This window comes from Asparagus officinalis, chromosome 3 (assembly GCF_001876935.1).
Source record: "Asparagus officinalis chromosome 3, Aspof.V1, whole genome shotgun sequence".
Classification (NCBI taxonomy): domain Eukaryota; kingdom Viridiplantae; phylum Streptophyta; class Magnoliopsida; order Asparagales; family Asparagaceae; genus Asparagus; species Asparagus officinalis.
The window spans coordinates 14,393,348-14,409,265 of NC_033796.1; the positions used below are offsets into that span (position 1 = coordinate 14,393,348).

Consider the following 15,918-nt stretch of genomic DNA (forward strand, 5'->3'; position numbering starts at 1 on the left):
AATAATAATAAGATAAAGACCAAACGTTCACTTCGCTTGCCCTCACTCAAACAAATAATACCTCGCATTCGCAATTCAAAATTTCAGACTCCTCTCTTCTTCATCCCCACCCCCCCCCCCCCCCCCTCTCTCTCTCTCTCTCTCTCTCTCTCTCTCTCTCTCTCTCTCTCCCGCGTTAGGGCTTGCGTCATCACCTCGATGTCCAAATCCGCCATCCATCTAAACGTCGATTCAGGCCCCAAGCAGGGCGAAACCCTAGATCGCAAGCCCGGAACCCTAATCCGCATCGGCCGAGTTGTTAAGGGCAACACATTGGCGATAAAAGAATCGTCCATCTCCCAAAAGCACCTCACCATCGAATTCGATGCCCAAATCTGCCGATGGGTCGTCAGAGATCTAGACACCTCCAATGGCACCTTCGTCAATGGAGATCGGGTGCCGTCCTCCGCCGCCGTCCAACTTTCTGACGGTGACACTGTCAAGATCGGTGAGTGTACCTCTATCTCCGTTAAGATTTCAGTTATTAAGGAGAATTTGGGTGGGGTTAAGAGAAATAGCGGGAAGAGAGGGAGGAGTAGATCGACGAAAGAGGATGGTGATTGTGAAGAGATTGGGGATCGAAATTGTGAGAGGGTTTCGACGAAATACGAGATTTTAGATAGATCTGAGGAGGTTTCAGAGAATTTGAAGAGAGGGAGAAAACAAAATACTAAGAGGGATTTGAGTAAAGATGAGATTTTAGCTTCAGCATTGGATGATGTAGTTGAGGCAAAGAATTTGGCGAGGGTGAGGAGAAGAAATCCTGTTAGGGTTTTGAAGGAAGACAATGTTATAGGTACCACTATTGTTGATAAGATTGAGGTGCATGAAAATTTGAGGAGATCAAACAAAGCTGAAGAAGTTGAAGAAATCAGGAAACAAAACAAAGCTGAAAAAGTTGAAGAAATCAGGAAACAAAATTGTGAAAGCATGAAAGATGATAATTTGGATTCAGTTGTTGAGGATGGAGCTAAAGAGGTCCTGATGAATTTAGGGAAGGGGAAGAAGCAAAACCCTATTAGAGCTTCGAAGAAAGATAGGGTTTTGGAGTCAGCTTCTGATGAAAGAATTGAGGTGGTTCAGAATTCGGGGAGAATAGAAGGGATTTCAAACAAATATGAAGTTACAGAAATGGTTGTGGAGGAGAGATTTAAGGCCCCAGGGAATTTGGGGAGAGCAAGAAGAGGGAGAACAGTTAAATTTCCAATGGCAGATGTTGTTGAGGATAGTATTAATGTGCCAAAGAATCGAGGAAGAGGGAGAAGGGCCACTTCAGCTCAAATTTTAGAGAAAGATCCAAGTTTGGATTTAGATGTAGTAGATAAAACTGAGCAGCCCAAGGACCTGCACAAGCAAAGGGGGCGAAATTCTTCTAGTGTTTCCATTGACAGTGAGAATTTGGAACCAGTTGTAGAGAGCAGTATTAAAGCCCCAGTGGAACTTTTAGTTTCCAAGAAAGACGGGGTTCTGGAGGACAATGCTGAAGTACCAAAAACCATGGTTGGACGAAGAAAGACCAGGTCTACTAAGGTTTCAGTGAAGGATGACATTTCAAATTTGATTGTTGACGATAATATTCGAGCACTGAAGAATGTGGGTAGACGTAAAAATACTAGCTCTTCTACGGTTTCAACCTTAGACGAGACTTTGCACTCAGTTGTGGAAGATATAACTGAGGTGCCAAAGAAATTGAGGAGGGGAAAAAGGAAGGCTAATTTGAAGGTTTTAAATATAGATGAGACATCTGAGGCAGTGATGCAGGCTGCAGATGAAGAGGCGAAGAATGTTGGTAGAGCAAAACCAAATAATGTGAGTAGAGGTAGAAGTACTAGCTCTTCTGGGGTTGCAACCTTAGATGAGATTTTGAACGCAATTGCGGAGGATGTTTCTGAAGTACCAAAGAATTTGGGGAGGGGAAAAAAGAGAGCTAATTCTAAAGTTTCAAAATTAGATGACATATCTGAAGTAGTTGTGCATGATGCAGTTGAAGAGGTGAAGAATGTTGGTAGAGGAAAGTCAGGAAAGGCTCCAGCTCGAATTACTAGAACCTCTTCTAGGGTTTCTACAGATGAAAAAGTTCTCCAACCTGCTCAGGACCCAGTTTTAAGTACTATAGATAAATTGCATCAGTCAAAGGACCTAAGAGGAGGTTCCCATCAGCTTACTGAGGCAGACAAGATACAACTCAATTCAAATGATAAAAAAAGCAAAAATGGGGAAGATAAAGAGAACTATGTTTCAGTCAAGTGCCCGAAAACTGAGAGTCGCCGGGACTTGCTTAAGGTGTGGAATGGAAATGGTATTCCGAATACAACTACCAAATATATGGAGGTACTTTTCACTGATCTTCTGGATTCGTTTACATCTTTACATTGTTATATTTATGCATGAAGATTATATAAGGCCATAAATTTAACTTCTAATTCATTATATTCAGGACAAAAAGGTTAGTTGGCATGCCACTCCTTTTGAAGAGAGACTGGAGAAGGCCTTGTCAGATGATAAGCTTTATCCCCAAAGGTAGGTTAGTTTTTCTATATGTAAATCTGCTGCATTATGAAATTTTAGCAATTTCTATTTCCTATATTGTTTGTTGGTTTGAGAAGCCTAACATGGAAAAAATAGGTCCCCTATGTTTATCTCCTCAAACTTCACTACTATGCATACAAAGTTTAGCGATACCATTTATATTTGGTGGGCATGATAGTAATATATTTAACCACAATGTGCGTCGATCACCATGCTTATGGATTGTGATGACACTTAATCTTTAGTTTCTTCATTCGACACTCTTGGATAGTAGCTAGCTTTTCCCCCCTCCTTAGGGTCATGATGTCAACCTGTTTATTTGCATTCCAGGAATCTTACTAATTGACAACTAGTTGGGTTGACAACTAGTTGGGTGTAACGATAAAGGCAGTGATAGTGAGCGGTGCCCTGAGAAGCTCTCTGGACTTTTTGGCTGGTCAGATATAACTTCATTGTGTTCTTTTCTGATACTTGCTGACTGGGAATCATCTGAACCTTATTTCTGTTCTTTCTTTTCTTTTTCTTTCTTTTTCGTTCAAGAATTTGTTTGAGATTCCTCAAGTGTTAGTGATAGTTCGAAGAACAACTGTACCTCATTAAGATGCAAGGTAGCCACTTCAGTTGCACATCAAAATCTCTTTATATCATGATCAATTTTGTTGTAATACAATGTAGAAATTGTCCTTTGCTCCTCCATCGATTAGTAGGGCTTGAACAATGATAAAGGACAGAGGTTTTGTCTAGGTACTAAATGTGTATCTTGTTGATAACTCTTTTCTCAGCTTAAATTGTTTTATTGCAGCAACATGCGGCTACTGCTCTCTGTTTAATATTTTAGCTGAAAACATTCCCTTTGTTTCAGGTGGAAATCCATTGTTCTTATTTGACCTTACTTGGTAGTAATTTACTGGAGCACCTGTTAAATTAAACAAAAACGAAGAAAGTTCAGCAGCTATTTGCCATAAAATATTAACTAAGATTGTTGAATTCGATCTCCCCTTGGTTTTGTCTTGGGTAGTCAAAGAACTAGGCATTACGAAAACACTAATCAGAGGCAGTTTCGCGCTTGAGCATGCCCTAGTCTAGTGGTTTCCTGTTGAATTAAGACAGGTTCAGACTGTTGGTAAAAATCTGCAAAATCAAAACTTTGAAGTAACTACTACTTACATATGAGATGTAAATTATCCCAAATTATCCCGGTCTGGTTTTCATTTTGATGGTTGTAAGAAGCATGTACAGAAGGTTCAGACTGTTGACAGACTGAACTCTGGAGTATCCTCTCGTACTGAAATTATTGTTTCCTCATCAGATGTAGAACGTGAAATACGAATCCTATCGAAACAGCCAACATGTGAGTGGATTCTTCTGATTCATACAAGGGGATAATGAAATTTCCAGACTGCCCGCCTATTTGCCTTCATATGGATTGAAACAGGCTGCTCACATAATTGCAATCTAGAATATGAATGAAATTGATAAATTTCTGATGTTCAATCTGAGGGCAGTTGTAAGTCAGAAAGTTTCAGGTTAATTCTAGGAGGAGTTTAAAGAGAATTCTTGTATTCTTATGAGATGGAAAGCATGCGTAAAAGATTAAGCCATTCTCAATAATTTAATCTGATGATGGTCATAAGAAGCAAATAAAACAGCTTCAGTCCACAGGCAAAGCTGTAAAATCAATCTAAGCTGTACAATCAAAATACACTGTTTCCTTAATGAGGGGATGAATAAACATGTACTAAGATACTTTGGATAATTTACATTAAAGCTTGCACTCTTTTGGATCCGAATGAGAAACAACATTTCTTAGTTCAGTGTAGCATTGCTCGGCTTTCCACTTAAAGTTGCTTCAGTTGAAAAATCCCTTTACTGATTGAGTATTTGAGTTGTATGGAAACATGCATGCTTTGTTCTTAAGCATTACCTCATTGTTATGGGGCCAGAAAAATTAAAAAATAAAAATAAAAAGGTTTAGCCAGCTTCATCTCTTAATCGACCATTGTTATCAGCACAATCTCACTTGCATTTAGGCATATCCGCATATACTTTACAGCACTAAATAGTGATTGTTATTTTCATTTCTAAGCTACCACTCCATCGGTAGTACTGATTAAAACAGGCGAGGATCTTCTTTCGTCAGTATAATTATTCTAGACCACAAAATAAGTAGCAAATGTCATCTGTCGCTAAGTACTGTAGCCTAACAAGTTTGAAGCACTTCAGCCAAGTTCATTGCGATGTGAAACTTGAATCAAAACAGAAAATTTATTCCAAGTTACAAAAGTTTCTGCTCTGCTAGAAACAAACTGACCCGATCATGATACCGCTTCAGGTTCAAATGAGAAAAAACTTGCATAGAATTCTGCACCAGATTGTGATCTCAGAAACATGGTTATATATCAAAAATTACACCTGAGGCCCTATGATTATCCCAGAGACCAGCTCTATTGTTGCTCTGTTGACATAATTCTTTAATAATAAAAGTCAAGACCATCTTTTGCCGCGCAATTTAGAGATAGACATATCTGCACCTCCAAATCCGTCCATGACGGCCTTTGCCTTGCTGAACTCAGCTCTTGCAGTGAGACTGTTTAAGGACATTAAAATAGGCAATCACCAAATTAGCTGAACCAAGTGATATATTGTAAGTTGATATGAATTAAGACAATTATTAGAACAAAAGCGCAAAGTAATTGTACAGTGAAAAATAATGATTGATAAGTTGACTGCAAAGGATGGAAAAAAGTGGGGAACTTCGACATATTCCAATGAACAAAATGCATTTTGAACAAAACTACAAAAGATAGTGTACATAAATGCCTAATTAAAGATAGTGTACATAAATGCCTAATTTAAGAGGTGACACACAATCTCTACATCCAGAAATAGTTGAAAAGAACATATACCTGCTCCTCAGAACGACACAAGGCATGCCTACACGTTCAGCTCCAAGCACGCCGGATTGGCTTCCAGCAATGAGCACACAATTTTGTACAGACAAACCCGCATATTCTGCTCCTGCTCGCAATGTAGCTACGACATTCTCCAAGCTACAATGCAATCATATTATCTATGAGAACTGTCATTAACTTACTGTAAACTTCAGCACTATATGTTGTCATAGAAAATGTACCAGTATGCATCGTACATGGATACAAACAAAAACATTAATAGTATATGCTGCATAAATATAGGTGGATTTGGGTATTCCATATGTCTGGCTACTGATGTATGATATCTTGCGCACACCAAACTAGTTTAGGCACGGGAATGCAGTAACAACATAAGGCAAATGCTTACCACCCTACAGATTTCACAGTTTCAGTTTTGTAAATTGCACTTAATTTTCTGTTTATGGATTAACATCTGAAAGATTGTGCAAGCATACAAGAGTAAATTATATGTTTGACAAATAGTAGAACACTATCAAGACTTTGGGCACAGTAATCCACAAATTCAAACATTGCTAAGAAAAGATTAACTATATTAGTTGAGAGAGAAAGCAAACCTTTCGGATGGGTTGGTATCTAAATCAACACTCAGCTTTAGAATAGATGCAACCTCATCAGCAACCCTTTGCTTTTCTGCAGAAACTGTGATGATACAATTGATAAACATCAAATACTTCTCCATAAGAATTCAATAGTAGTGTTACAGAATATTAGATTTATGATAAGATCTGGTTTGAATTTTACCAGCTTTTTGTGCCTCCTTAACAAGTTGCTCATCCAAACTGGACGATACTCCCTTGCCAAGTACAAATTGTCCATACAAACTTCTTTCTACTTCTTCCTTCCCAACTATTTTCACTTTTGATATTCGATCATGACCAAGCTTTTCAATGACTGACCTGCACAATAGGAAGAAAATTTGAGTTCACCTTTTGTGTTTATAAAGCACATGCCATATGGCGCAAAAGATTTAAAGCAGAAACAACTTCTTTTTGCCATGGTTAAATGCCACAAAGATTTAAAGCTTAGGAACAACCTCTTTTACCATGGTTATATGTAAGATGCAATATACTGCTTCTTCAATCATGTCCTGTACGATGTACATTACAGATAAAGGCATTCCTATGACAAAATAAAATCAGGTAAAATAATGTGCAGGTTGTTGACACGAGGAAAACACATTTAGGTTAAAGGTGATGATATTTCCATTCATATTATATGCAAATAATAATAATAATAATAATAATAATAATAATAATAATAATAATAATAATAAAGTTGTAAATACTGACTTCCCATCGTTGTATATGCAATTCTCTACTAATAGTGGATTAAATCAATTTTGAGGGTAAATTTCAATCTGAGAAGCATTTACTTTTTATTTACACCTTCAGTAAGGGTTCATGTGGGCCTTACATATGCCTATTTAACTTAACCAATTGCTTCTGTCTTTGCCTGCACATAGGTCCAGGATTAAATTCATCTTAGAGACTATAAATTATGATATCATCTTTTGAAAATAAAAGGTAATCATAACAAGCAAAGGTCACCCAACAAAAAGATATACTATTGTCCAGCATATAGAATTGAAATTTATATACTACTGAATGCAACTTTAACATAATATGGATAACCCAATTAGGGGTACACAGATCTACCGTTAACTATTTCCAATTAATGCAACCAAGAAGCAAGAAGAACCCTTCAACCTGACACGATTGCATACACAATTTAAATCAAGCATGGAAACCAGAAGCATCCACACTAATACCTAGCAATATAATTCCTTTACAGTAAATACCATTCCAAGAGTTAAGTCCAATTGAATTCATGTGGTAAAAAAAATTCATGTGCTAAATCTAAAAAACCATGATGGCCAAGGCGATGAAAAAAAAAGGAAAGCATGGGTCCCTCCTCCCTTTAGTAGTTATTTCTTCTTCTATTTGGCCTGTGTCTAATTGCCTAACTCTACTAAAAAGTAATCATTCTCAAAGCAGGAATATATCACTACTGCTAGGATTGCCAATGTGATGCAATATCGATCAACTGTCAACACAAAGTGGGCCCATCCAAAGGAGCGAGAAATGCCTCTGAAATCAACCAACCAGAGTACCACCCACAGTGAATCTGATCTGCCACCTGGACACCTACTCAACATCAGGGTGAGATTCAGACAACCTGACAGTAGACAGCAGGTCAGAATAAATTTGATAAGGTAGGGCAACCAAATGCGAAGATTTCTCCTTTTCCATTTGTGGATAAATGGGTTAGCTGCATTAGATCATTGGAATGTTGTGTCTATAGTTAAAGACCAAGTTTTGGTATCACAATGTGACACCGGTAGATATTACTTACTATTTAGTGAACCTAAGAAAAACTAATACTAAGCANAACAAAATGAAATAAGAATCAATTTCATCACTTCCATCAGATTATCCAGAATGGCTCCCATGTCTCTCCATTCCTGTGCATTTAACGGGCATTATACAAGCACCTTAACCTGTTTGAAGTACAGAGGTAAAGAATATGGAAAATTATATTACAAGTCCTCCAATAGGTGAGGTGACTATATGTTCCTCTGACCTTTACATATAGTGTAAATTGTCAAGCAGTGTCATGCCAGCTTCAAGCTAGAAGTTTTCCATCAAAACATGAAAGGCCAGAAAGTGCTGGACGATTGCTGGAAAAGTACGAAACAAACCTTGACAACTTGTCCCCATTTCTACTGTAGGATGTCAAGAACACCGTAGGTATTCCCTCCTTAATTGCGTCATCAATAAAACTGCAAAAAAGAAAGACAAGAAAAACGTGTCATATTGATTGAGAAATAGGTTTATGAGACCAAAGCGGCAAAGTTTGTTAATTAAAAATTAAAAAAAAAATTATAAGTCATCTGCCCAGTGCTCATTGTCAAATACTAATCATCATCGAGCACATAGTGAAATAGAGTTACAATGCCAGTCATAAATGTTAGGTATGTTTGTTTCAGTTAAAAATTACAAATTATTAGAATCAGCAAAAACTGATAGCAGTGTAATACTATCAGTTAATCATCACTAGATTGAATAACATAACAGTTCACAATAGTTTTGGACGGAAAAAAAGCAACATTCTCAAATTCTTCAAGTAAGTGGGCCTTAGGATATATTTTTTATGCCGACTAAGTAACGGAAAGTGAAAAAAAATTAGAAAATACTTTCTAAGTGATGGTGAGAACGAAAAAAAGAAAGTACTTGCTAGATTCTTCTTAAGACCATGTTTGGCTTGAGGAAAGTGAAAATAAGAGGTTGAGATGGCAACTGATACAACATGCACATTTTTCATTCTTGATTTGAAAGTTTAAGGGATGAGCCGGAAGTATATTGCTTTTTCCAACATTGTCTCCACTTTCCCCTAACTTTAAACAAAAAATTGAGAAAGCGAAAAGACTCCAATATCATATAGGACAAGGTCGAGTGTCCATAAAAGCTAGAAATTGATTCAACAATAGCTTGCAATTTACCTAAAATTATTGCTTCAATTCATCTTTGCTGGACTGTATATTAAATCCTTAACTCAAACCCTTATCAAATTTAAAACTAATTGACTGAAAATAGAAACTCAAATAAGTTTTAAACTTAGAACTGGGAATATAATTAATATTATATATGGACTCCTAGTTGCATACATACATATACACAATAGTTTTCTCATCTGCCCAAATATAGGGACCTTACAGAAAATAGTCCATTTCATAAAACTGCCAGAGCCTCACACATCCTTTATCATAGATAAACACGTTCTATGACCACTTGCCATTAGCTCATGTTTCAATGAAAGTGAACATTGTGACTCATAAATCAACAATAAAACCATTATCCCAAAATTTTGGGGTCACTGATGTAGGATGCGTAACGGACAATTTCATGAAGGATTGGGACAATCACAAGCTAAATGTGCATATATACATATTATTAATTTCCAGGAAGAAACGGTCATATCTTCCAATCTAGAAAGCAAATTCTGATATATTATATATGTAAATCGTCTATCTTGACGAGATGAAGCTAACCGAATTGTCACATATTTGAAATCTCATCAGTATCACCAGTTATTAGCAGAAATCCGAAAATAATTAATATTTAGTTTATTTTTAGTAATAAAGTTAAGAGTCTATTTAGCTTAGAAAATAAAATCAATTTTGATTTAATTATGATTGATTTGTTTCCTTTATTATAAGGAGTCTTTTAGGTAGTTTTAAATTGTTTCTTTCTTTTAGGAATTTTGTTCTTATTAGGAGTAGGCTTTGTTTTTCTATTTAAGAAGAAGGATTGTAAACATCATGGATCAAATCTTTTTATCAATAAAATTCCTCGTTAATATTTTCTTAGTGGATTCGGAGATCGTTCTTTGTAGATTCAGAGAACAACCTTTGGTGGATTTCGATGTTTTTTTTTTTACTTCTGCGCTACGTTAGTCACCTACACAAATCCTATTCTTTCATTCAGTTTTGCGTAGAGTTATCCCCTCCAATAAGTTAAACACTATCATATCCTTACTTCCAACCAATTCATACTTACCAAGTAATGTTAGTTGGACTAACACTGCACACGCATCTCAACTTCAAGTATGACATCGTCTAAGATGGTTTAGAACTCTATTTTACATGATTGTAACTTGACTTCTTTCATGTGAAAGTACTGAGGTTGAAATGGAAGGATCAATGTTATCGAGGCGCAAGGCGCAATGCGGGACGCAAAGGCCCCTTACGTGCACCATGCGCAAGACGCACAACGATGCGTGCGCTTCATTGAATTGAGGCGCACAACTCAAACTAATATTTTCCAATATAAGACAAAGAAGCAAATAAGCAACATGTTTATAAATTGTCACATAAAAAAACTAAGAAATATAATTTCACCTACTAAATCACGAAAGAGTCTTAATTAGCATGCATAACATAAAGAAGTTCATAAGTTTCCACAAATCACAATGCAAGATAATCTCCAACATAAACAAAAGTCTATGAAACAAAACAAGCAAGTAACAAATAAGAAATATGTATTTTTATTTAAAATATGATATATGTATTTTTAGGTAACAATTAAGTGATTAACAAACATGACTATTCATAATTTTCTAGTTAGCATTCTTAATTGCTATTTGCTAGTTAGCATGAAAAGATGGAGAATGGAGGTAACAATTATATATTTACATATTCATAATGTTCTAGTTAGCATGCTAATTAGAGAAAAAAGTTATAATTAACAAACAAGTATACTAAATTACTAATTGTTGTTTCTTTTTTATAGGTTAAACATAAAAAGATGGAGTATGGATTAGCAACTAGCAAGAAAAAGTCTATTACATGATGTAAATATGTAAATATGTAATATGTAAATTATTTTAAAAAACAGAAGAAAGAGTATTACATGATGCAGGTGTCAAGCGCATACGAAGCGCGCGCAAGGCGCACACGAGGCGCGCCTCATGTGCGTGCAACGCCCCGCCTTTGGTGCGGGTCGCAATTGTCCCAGCCCGCAGCGCCCCGCGCCCGGGGCGCGCCCGGGACGCGCGCCTCGATAACAATGAGAAGGATGCAATTTTGATGCTATAGGTTGATGTGTTACTGGGGTGCTCAAAGTATTCACATCAAGATTCCAAGTGTTAAGAAGTCAAAAGATTAAAATATGTGGTCCCTAGGAAGTAGGACAAGTTTACACTTCATAGTTTACAATCAATACTCCCCTTAAGCCAACAGTTCTAAAAAAATCACATTTTCATCTAAGAAGAAGTACTACATCCTTATTTTTATGCATGATCCAGCAACCAACCTTTCAACTGTGACTATTTTATAGGAATATGATTTACAATAGTTAAGTTCACACTAAGGCACTCACTTCTCAACTCCCGGTCGCAAAGGTAAATTCCTTGATGCTGCAAACTCCTCCAAAGATTTTTTCTGCGAACGAGTTATCAATCAATCAACATTTTAATCTGAAATACATCAATAATCACATGGAAGAAAACTATGCCCAACTCTAATACAACTAAAAATGATAATCTTAGTAGGCAGAAGAAGGCAGTCAAATCACTAAGGGAAAAGCAGGAAATTAAAGCAGAAAATGATAAAATGCAAATGTCAATATGAATTTCTTTCTGTAGATAATATTGCCCGAAGTGCAATAATAAGAAAAATGTACTTCATGACCTAGAATCTATACATCACAAATAATAAATAAACAATGAATAAAAACTTGATAACAAAGTGAAAACACTCACAAAAATATGATGAGGACTCAAAGGTTACTATTGCTTAATTCAAGGTTCTTCTGTTTATCCAATCATTTATATGCATACAGGAGGTAGTCTATTTCCATTTTTAATCCAGTAGTTTGCTTTAGAATCAATTTTGGTTCGAGACTATGTACTAGTACGATGAAATATATTTGCTAATTAGAAGTGTACTTAGTCAAATAATTACCTTTTCCCGCAGGATGCTTTTCATGAATGTTTCTTTCTCATTAGTTGGCAATGAGGAAGGCCAACCAACCTGCACAAAGGCATTCATGTGAAAATAAGCATTAGAAAGATCGCAACTTTCCAAGACATCACATATATATCCTCTTTAAACCAAACAATTAATTATTTCAGAATATAATGCAAAAAAGAATCATCAGCTAACATGATTCTTAAAACTGCCATTGAGTAAGAAATGAGGAAAGATCAATATATGTTATCCTCGAGTAGAATAGTAACAATTATATCTGTCTGCACCTTGTGTGCGGGCATGTAAATGAATGAAACTAATATATAAACCCAATGAGTCTAATCATCCAGTATAGGTTTCTGCAGGAAGACCTACCTGGTTAAAAAATAAGATGATCATCTTTTCTTCATCACCACTAGCCTTTCTGCAAAAAATAATCTGACTCATCCTCGGGTTATTGTAAAAATTTATCTTTCAGGGGATGAACATGTTACCAAGCACTGTTAAGACATTGTGAAGATACCTGTAGGTTCCATAATGTAAAACCCCAAGTTTAGTACTATAGTTTCAAATTAGAACTGATCATCTGCAACATTTCTCGTTAGCTTTAAATACTTCCTCATGCCATATTGGAAAGCATGAGGAAAAAGAGATTTAACATACCTTCTCAGATCTGCATAAATTGGTTCTGTCCAGTTTGCACAATCCAGCCCATGTTTCTGAAACGCTATCATCAAGGAAACACAATTATCAATTGCTAACAATCTAACATACATCAACTTTTATTTATCCACATCAATGTGTTATGATGGTGGTTGTCAAATAAGCACTTCGATCAACATCTAAACTGATGGAATGTGGGACAATAATGTAGATCAAGCAACATTAACCCTCTCCTTTACATGGACTTTAGGGAGAGGTTACTTCAACATTTAACCGAGGCAATCTATGGGACGGGATTATCCTACTCCCTGAAGATCAGTTTGAAACAGTTATTCTAGAGCAATCTGATTACACGTTGTTCAGCAAGTATTACCATCATGGTCGTGGCCACCAAGAACGTGGCGCGAATTCGGACACAGCATTTACTTAAATTTTAGTCCAACTTGCCAAGTTAAATGACTACAAACATGCATGCTGCTCCTATTATCTTTGCTTGTCCTCATAATATCACATACGAACATTGGTTCAATACTTATTATTACTTAAACCTAACTAATTCTAACACAATTCTACGCATTCGAAAATGTTATTTTCGCAATCTTCAGCAAAAATTGATTGTTCAGAACGGTTAACATCGGGGAAAAAACAGTCTAATAGAAAAAAGATGGCAAATTTAGCACTAAATCAAACATACAAGAAATAGCCCGCACCTAAGTTGAAAGCTTGGCGATTTCCTGCACGGTGCACATCAGCGAGAACCCTAAAAAGAGCAGCTTTTTTGTCATCTCAAATACCATTTAAACAAAACAAAACTAAATTGGGGGAGAAGACAAAAATTAGGGTTAGAGAAATACTGACCCCTCAACTTCGAGAAGAATCGCGAGATCTTGAGATGGAATCGATTGATCGACATCGGGCGAAGAGCACGAAGGAGGATAAAGACGCGGCCGAGATTTGGGACTCTTGGATCGAGAACAGGAGAAATTTGGAGAGGAAAGAGAGGAGAAAGGAGGTGATGAGATGGCAGCGGAGGTAATTTGAGGCGGATGAGAGGGCCGAATGGGGATGGAGCGGGAGCCGAAGAGGGAGTAAGAAGCAGTGGCTTCCATTTCCTACTGCAAGAGCGCGTGGAGAAGCAGCGACTGCTCGATCGCGCATTTACGAAGAGGGCCGTGAGAAATGACCTTTATGCCCTCGACTGGGGTCTTGTCATTGGGCGCTAAAGTTGAAAGGCTCGTTCTGATATTTTGTTACCACCGAGTGTTTAGCCCATTGATTGCAAGATAAATGCTCGCAACAACAGCTAGGGGTAAATAAGGGCCCAACTTGAATGGGTAGTGGTTAGAAAAAGCCCATGGGTACTTTGAGTTAAGAAGCTTATTCGGCTATTCCTACGCCCCTACGAAATTTTATTTTGCCATATAACCTCTCGCATAATTTGTCATTTTGCGTAGATGCCCGTAACAATTTTAGCCATACCGTCTAGGGTTTTGCCATATATATTAGACTACTAAATATTGTTTAATTTTGTACCAACCCTCCAAATCTCGGCACAAAATTAGGCCATCAATTCTTTAACCAAGTATAGGTAATTCTAAGCCTCATAAGATGAATTACATTAAGAATGTCGGGATTGTGTCTTTGATTCTTTGTATAACTTCATAAAAATTAGATAGGATTAGAGATTTATCATGATTAGAAGATTGGGTTTTATCATGATTAGGAGCTTGAATCCTATTCTAATTAGGAAGTTAGGTTAGAAATAGGGTTTTGGTTTCCCTATATATGTTCTTCTATTGTTGGAGGAAAAACCAAGCACAAAAGAGAGAGCTAATATTCTTGTAATATAGGTTTAGCAGAGGGCGTAGCCTAATTTAAAAATATAATGCGAGAGGCGAGTGTTTCGTAGTTTTTGTCCGTATAAAAGATTACATCATTGGGAGAGGGTTTTGCAGATTTTGTCCGTTCAAAAGATTGTAAGGAGAGGGCTTTGGAGAGAATATGAGAGTTGATTATGTATGTGAGGTTGAGAGACTGAGAGACGAGAGTTGAGTGGTTCCTTTTGTAATTCTCCCTAATAGATAGTGGATTTCTCGTATTGTTGCCCGTGGATGTAGGTCGAAGTTGGTTAACCGAACCATGTAAATCTCGTGTTCTTTCTTCTTAATTGCAATTATTTTCTATCTTATTGATTGAAGGTTAGCTTCCGAGTTGCGGAGATCGTAGTAGGCGGGGAAACTAAAATTCCCCAACAAGTGGTGCCAGAGCCATGATAATGGATCCGAGAGCGAGTTCGCAAGATAGACATTGTACAAAAGTGAGGATCGACAGCATTATAAGAATCAAGATGAAGAAAAAGAAAAAAAGGAAGGTCGAGTGGTGGCAAGAGCGGGCGACGGCAAGAGCGGTAACATAGGCGGTTTTTTGTTTGTTCGTTCGCATGCAAGAGTCGAAAAACTAGCAGCACGTGAGGAGATTCACGCGTGTGGGAAGAAAATGAAATTTAGCTAGTAAGGTCCACATGAAAGAATTATGAGAAGCAGTTCATGTGATCTGATTGCCTAATTGCGGCCTGCTGATCTGATGTGGAGTTTTATTTGGTGTTTGATGTTGTGAATGCACATCAGATGGTCTAGATAGTTTTGCCGATAGATTGATGAATCAGATGTTGATTTCAGTGATCTAGGAGTTGATTCCGAAGTTTTAGAGTGCTCTGAACGTGATGGGAGGGTTTGATTTTTCAAATTTTGTTCAGATTGGTCAGAAAGTGCTGAAAAGTTCTGATGATGATGATGAGACAGATCTGATGGCAGATAGGGCAAACGAGTATGTGACAGATGAGACTAGCGTAGAGAATCAGATGTGATTCTAGCAATAGAGTTGTCATCATGTAATTATTCAAAATCATAATGGGAGTAGTAGCTGGTTGGTGCGTAGACTCGAGGAGGACATTGCCAGATTAGGTGGAGCTTGCAAGCAGGCACGACTGAGTAACACACATGCTGATGGAGATGGTGACATTGGACTTGAAGACAATGAGCGCTCATATTTGGTCCAAGTCAAGTGATGGAGGAGATGGAGGCATTTGGCTCGTAGTGTAAAGTAGGAGAGGTGCACTGATATGATTCGAGACAAGCGATGCAGGTGGAGTACGAGGACATCAAGTGGGGGAAGGCTACTATCAAGTTCAGTTTGAGAGGAGAAGCATGGTTGATTTAATTACTTCTAATGTTAGAGGTGGCGAAAATCTCGTGGTGTGCACAAGAG

At 37.2% G+C, this 15,918-nt stretch overlaps 2 protein-coding genes across 2 annotated transcripts; one reads left to right on the plus strand and one right to left on the minus strand.

Annotated features, from left to right (window-relative positions):
- LOC109833106 lies at positions 128-3,349 on the plus strand. Its single transcript, XM_020400653.1, has 3 exons — positions 128-2,370; positions 2,477-2,559; positions 2,899-3,349. The coding sequence occupies exons 1-3, from the start codon at positions 199-201 to the stop codon at positions 2,912-2,914; spliced, it is 2,271 nt and encodes a 756-aa protein (XP_020256242.1). The 5' UTR covers positions 128-198; the 3' UTR covers positions 2,915-3,349.
- LOC109833107 (haloacid dehalogenase-like hydrolase domain-containing protein At3g48420) lies at positions 4,695-13,820 on the minus strand. Its single transcript, XM_020400654.1, has 11 exons — positions 13,510-13,820; positions 13,362-13,411; positions 12,652-12,715; positions 12,364-12,412; positions 11,983-12,051; positions 11,399-11,460; positions 8,221-8,301; positions 6,264-6,418; positions 6,077-6,161; positions 5,475-5,618; positions 4,695-5,155 (listed from the first exon to the last, which is right to left on the minus strand). Exons 1-11 carry the CDS (start codon positions 13,758-13,760, stop codon positions 5,053-5,055), a joined length of 1,113 nt encoding a protein of 370 aa, XP_020256243.1. The 5' UTR covers positions 13,761-13,820; the 3' UTR covers positions 4,695-5,052.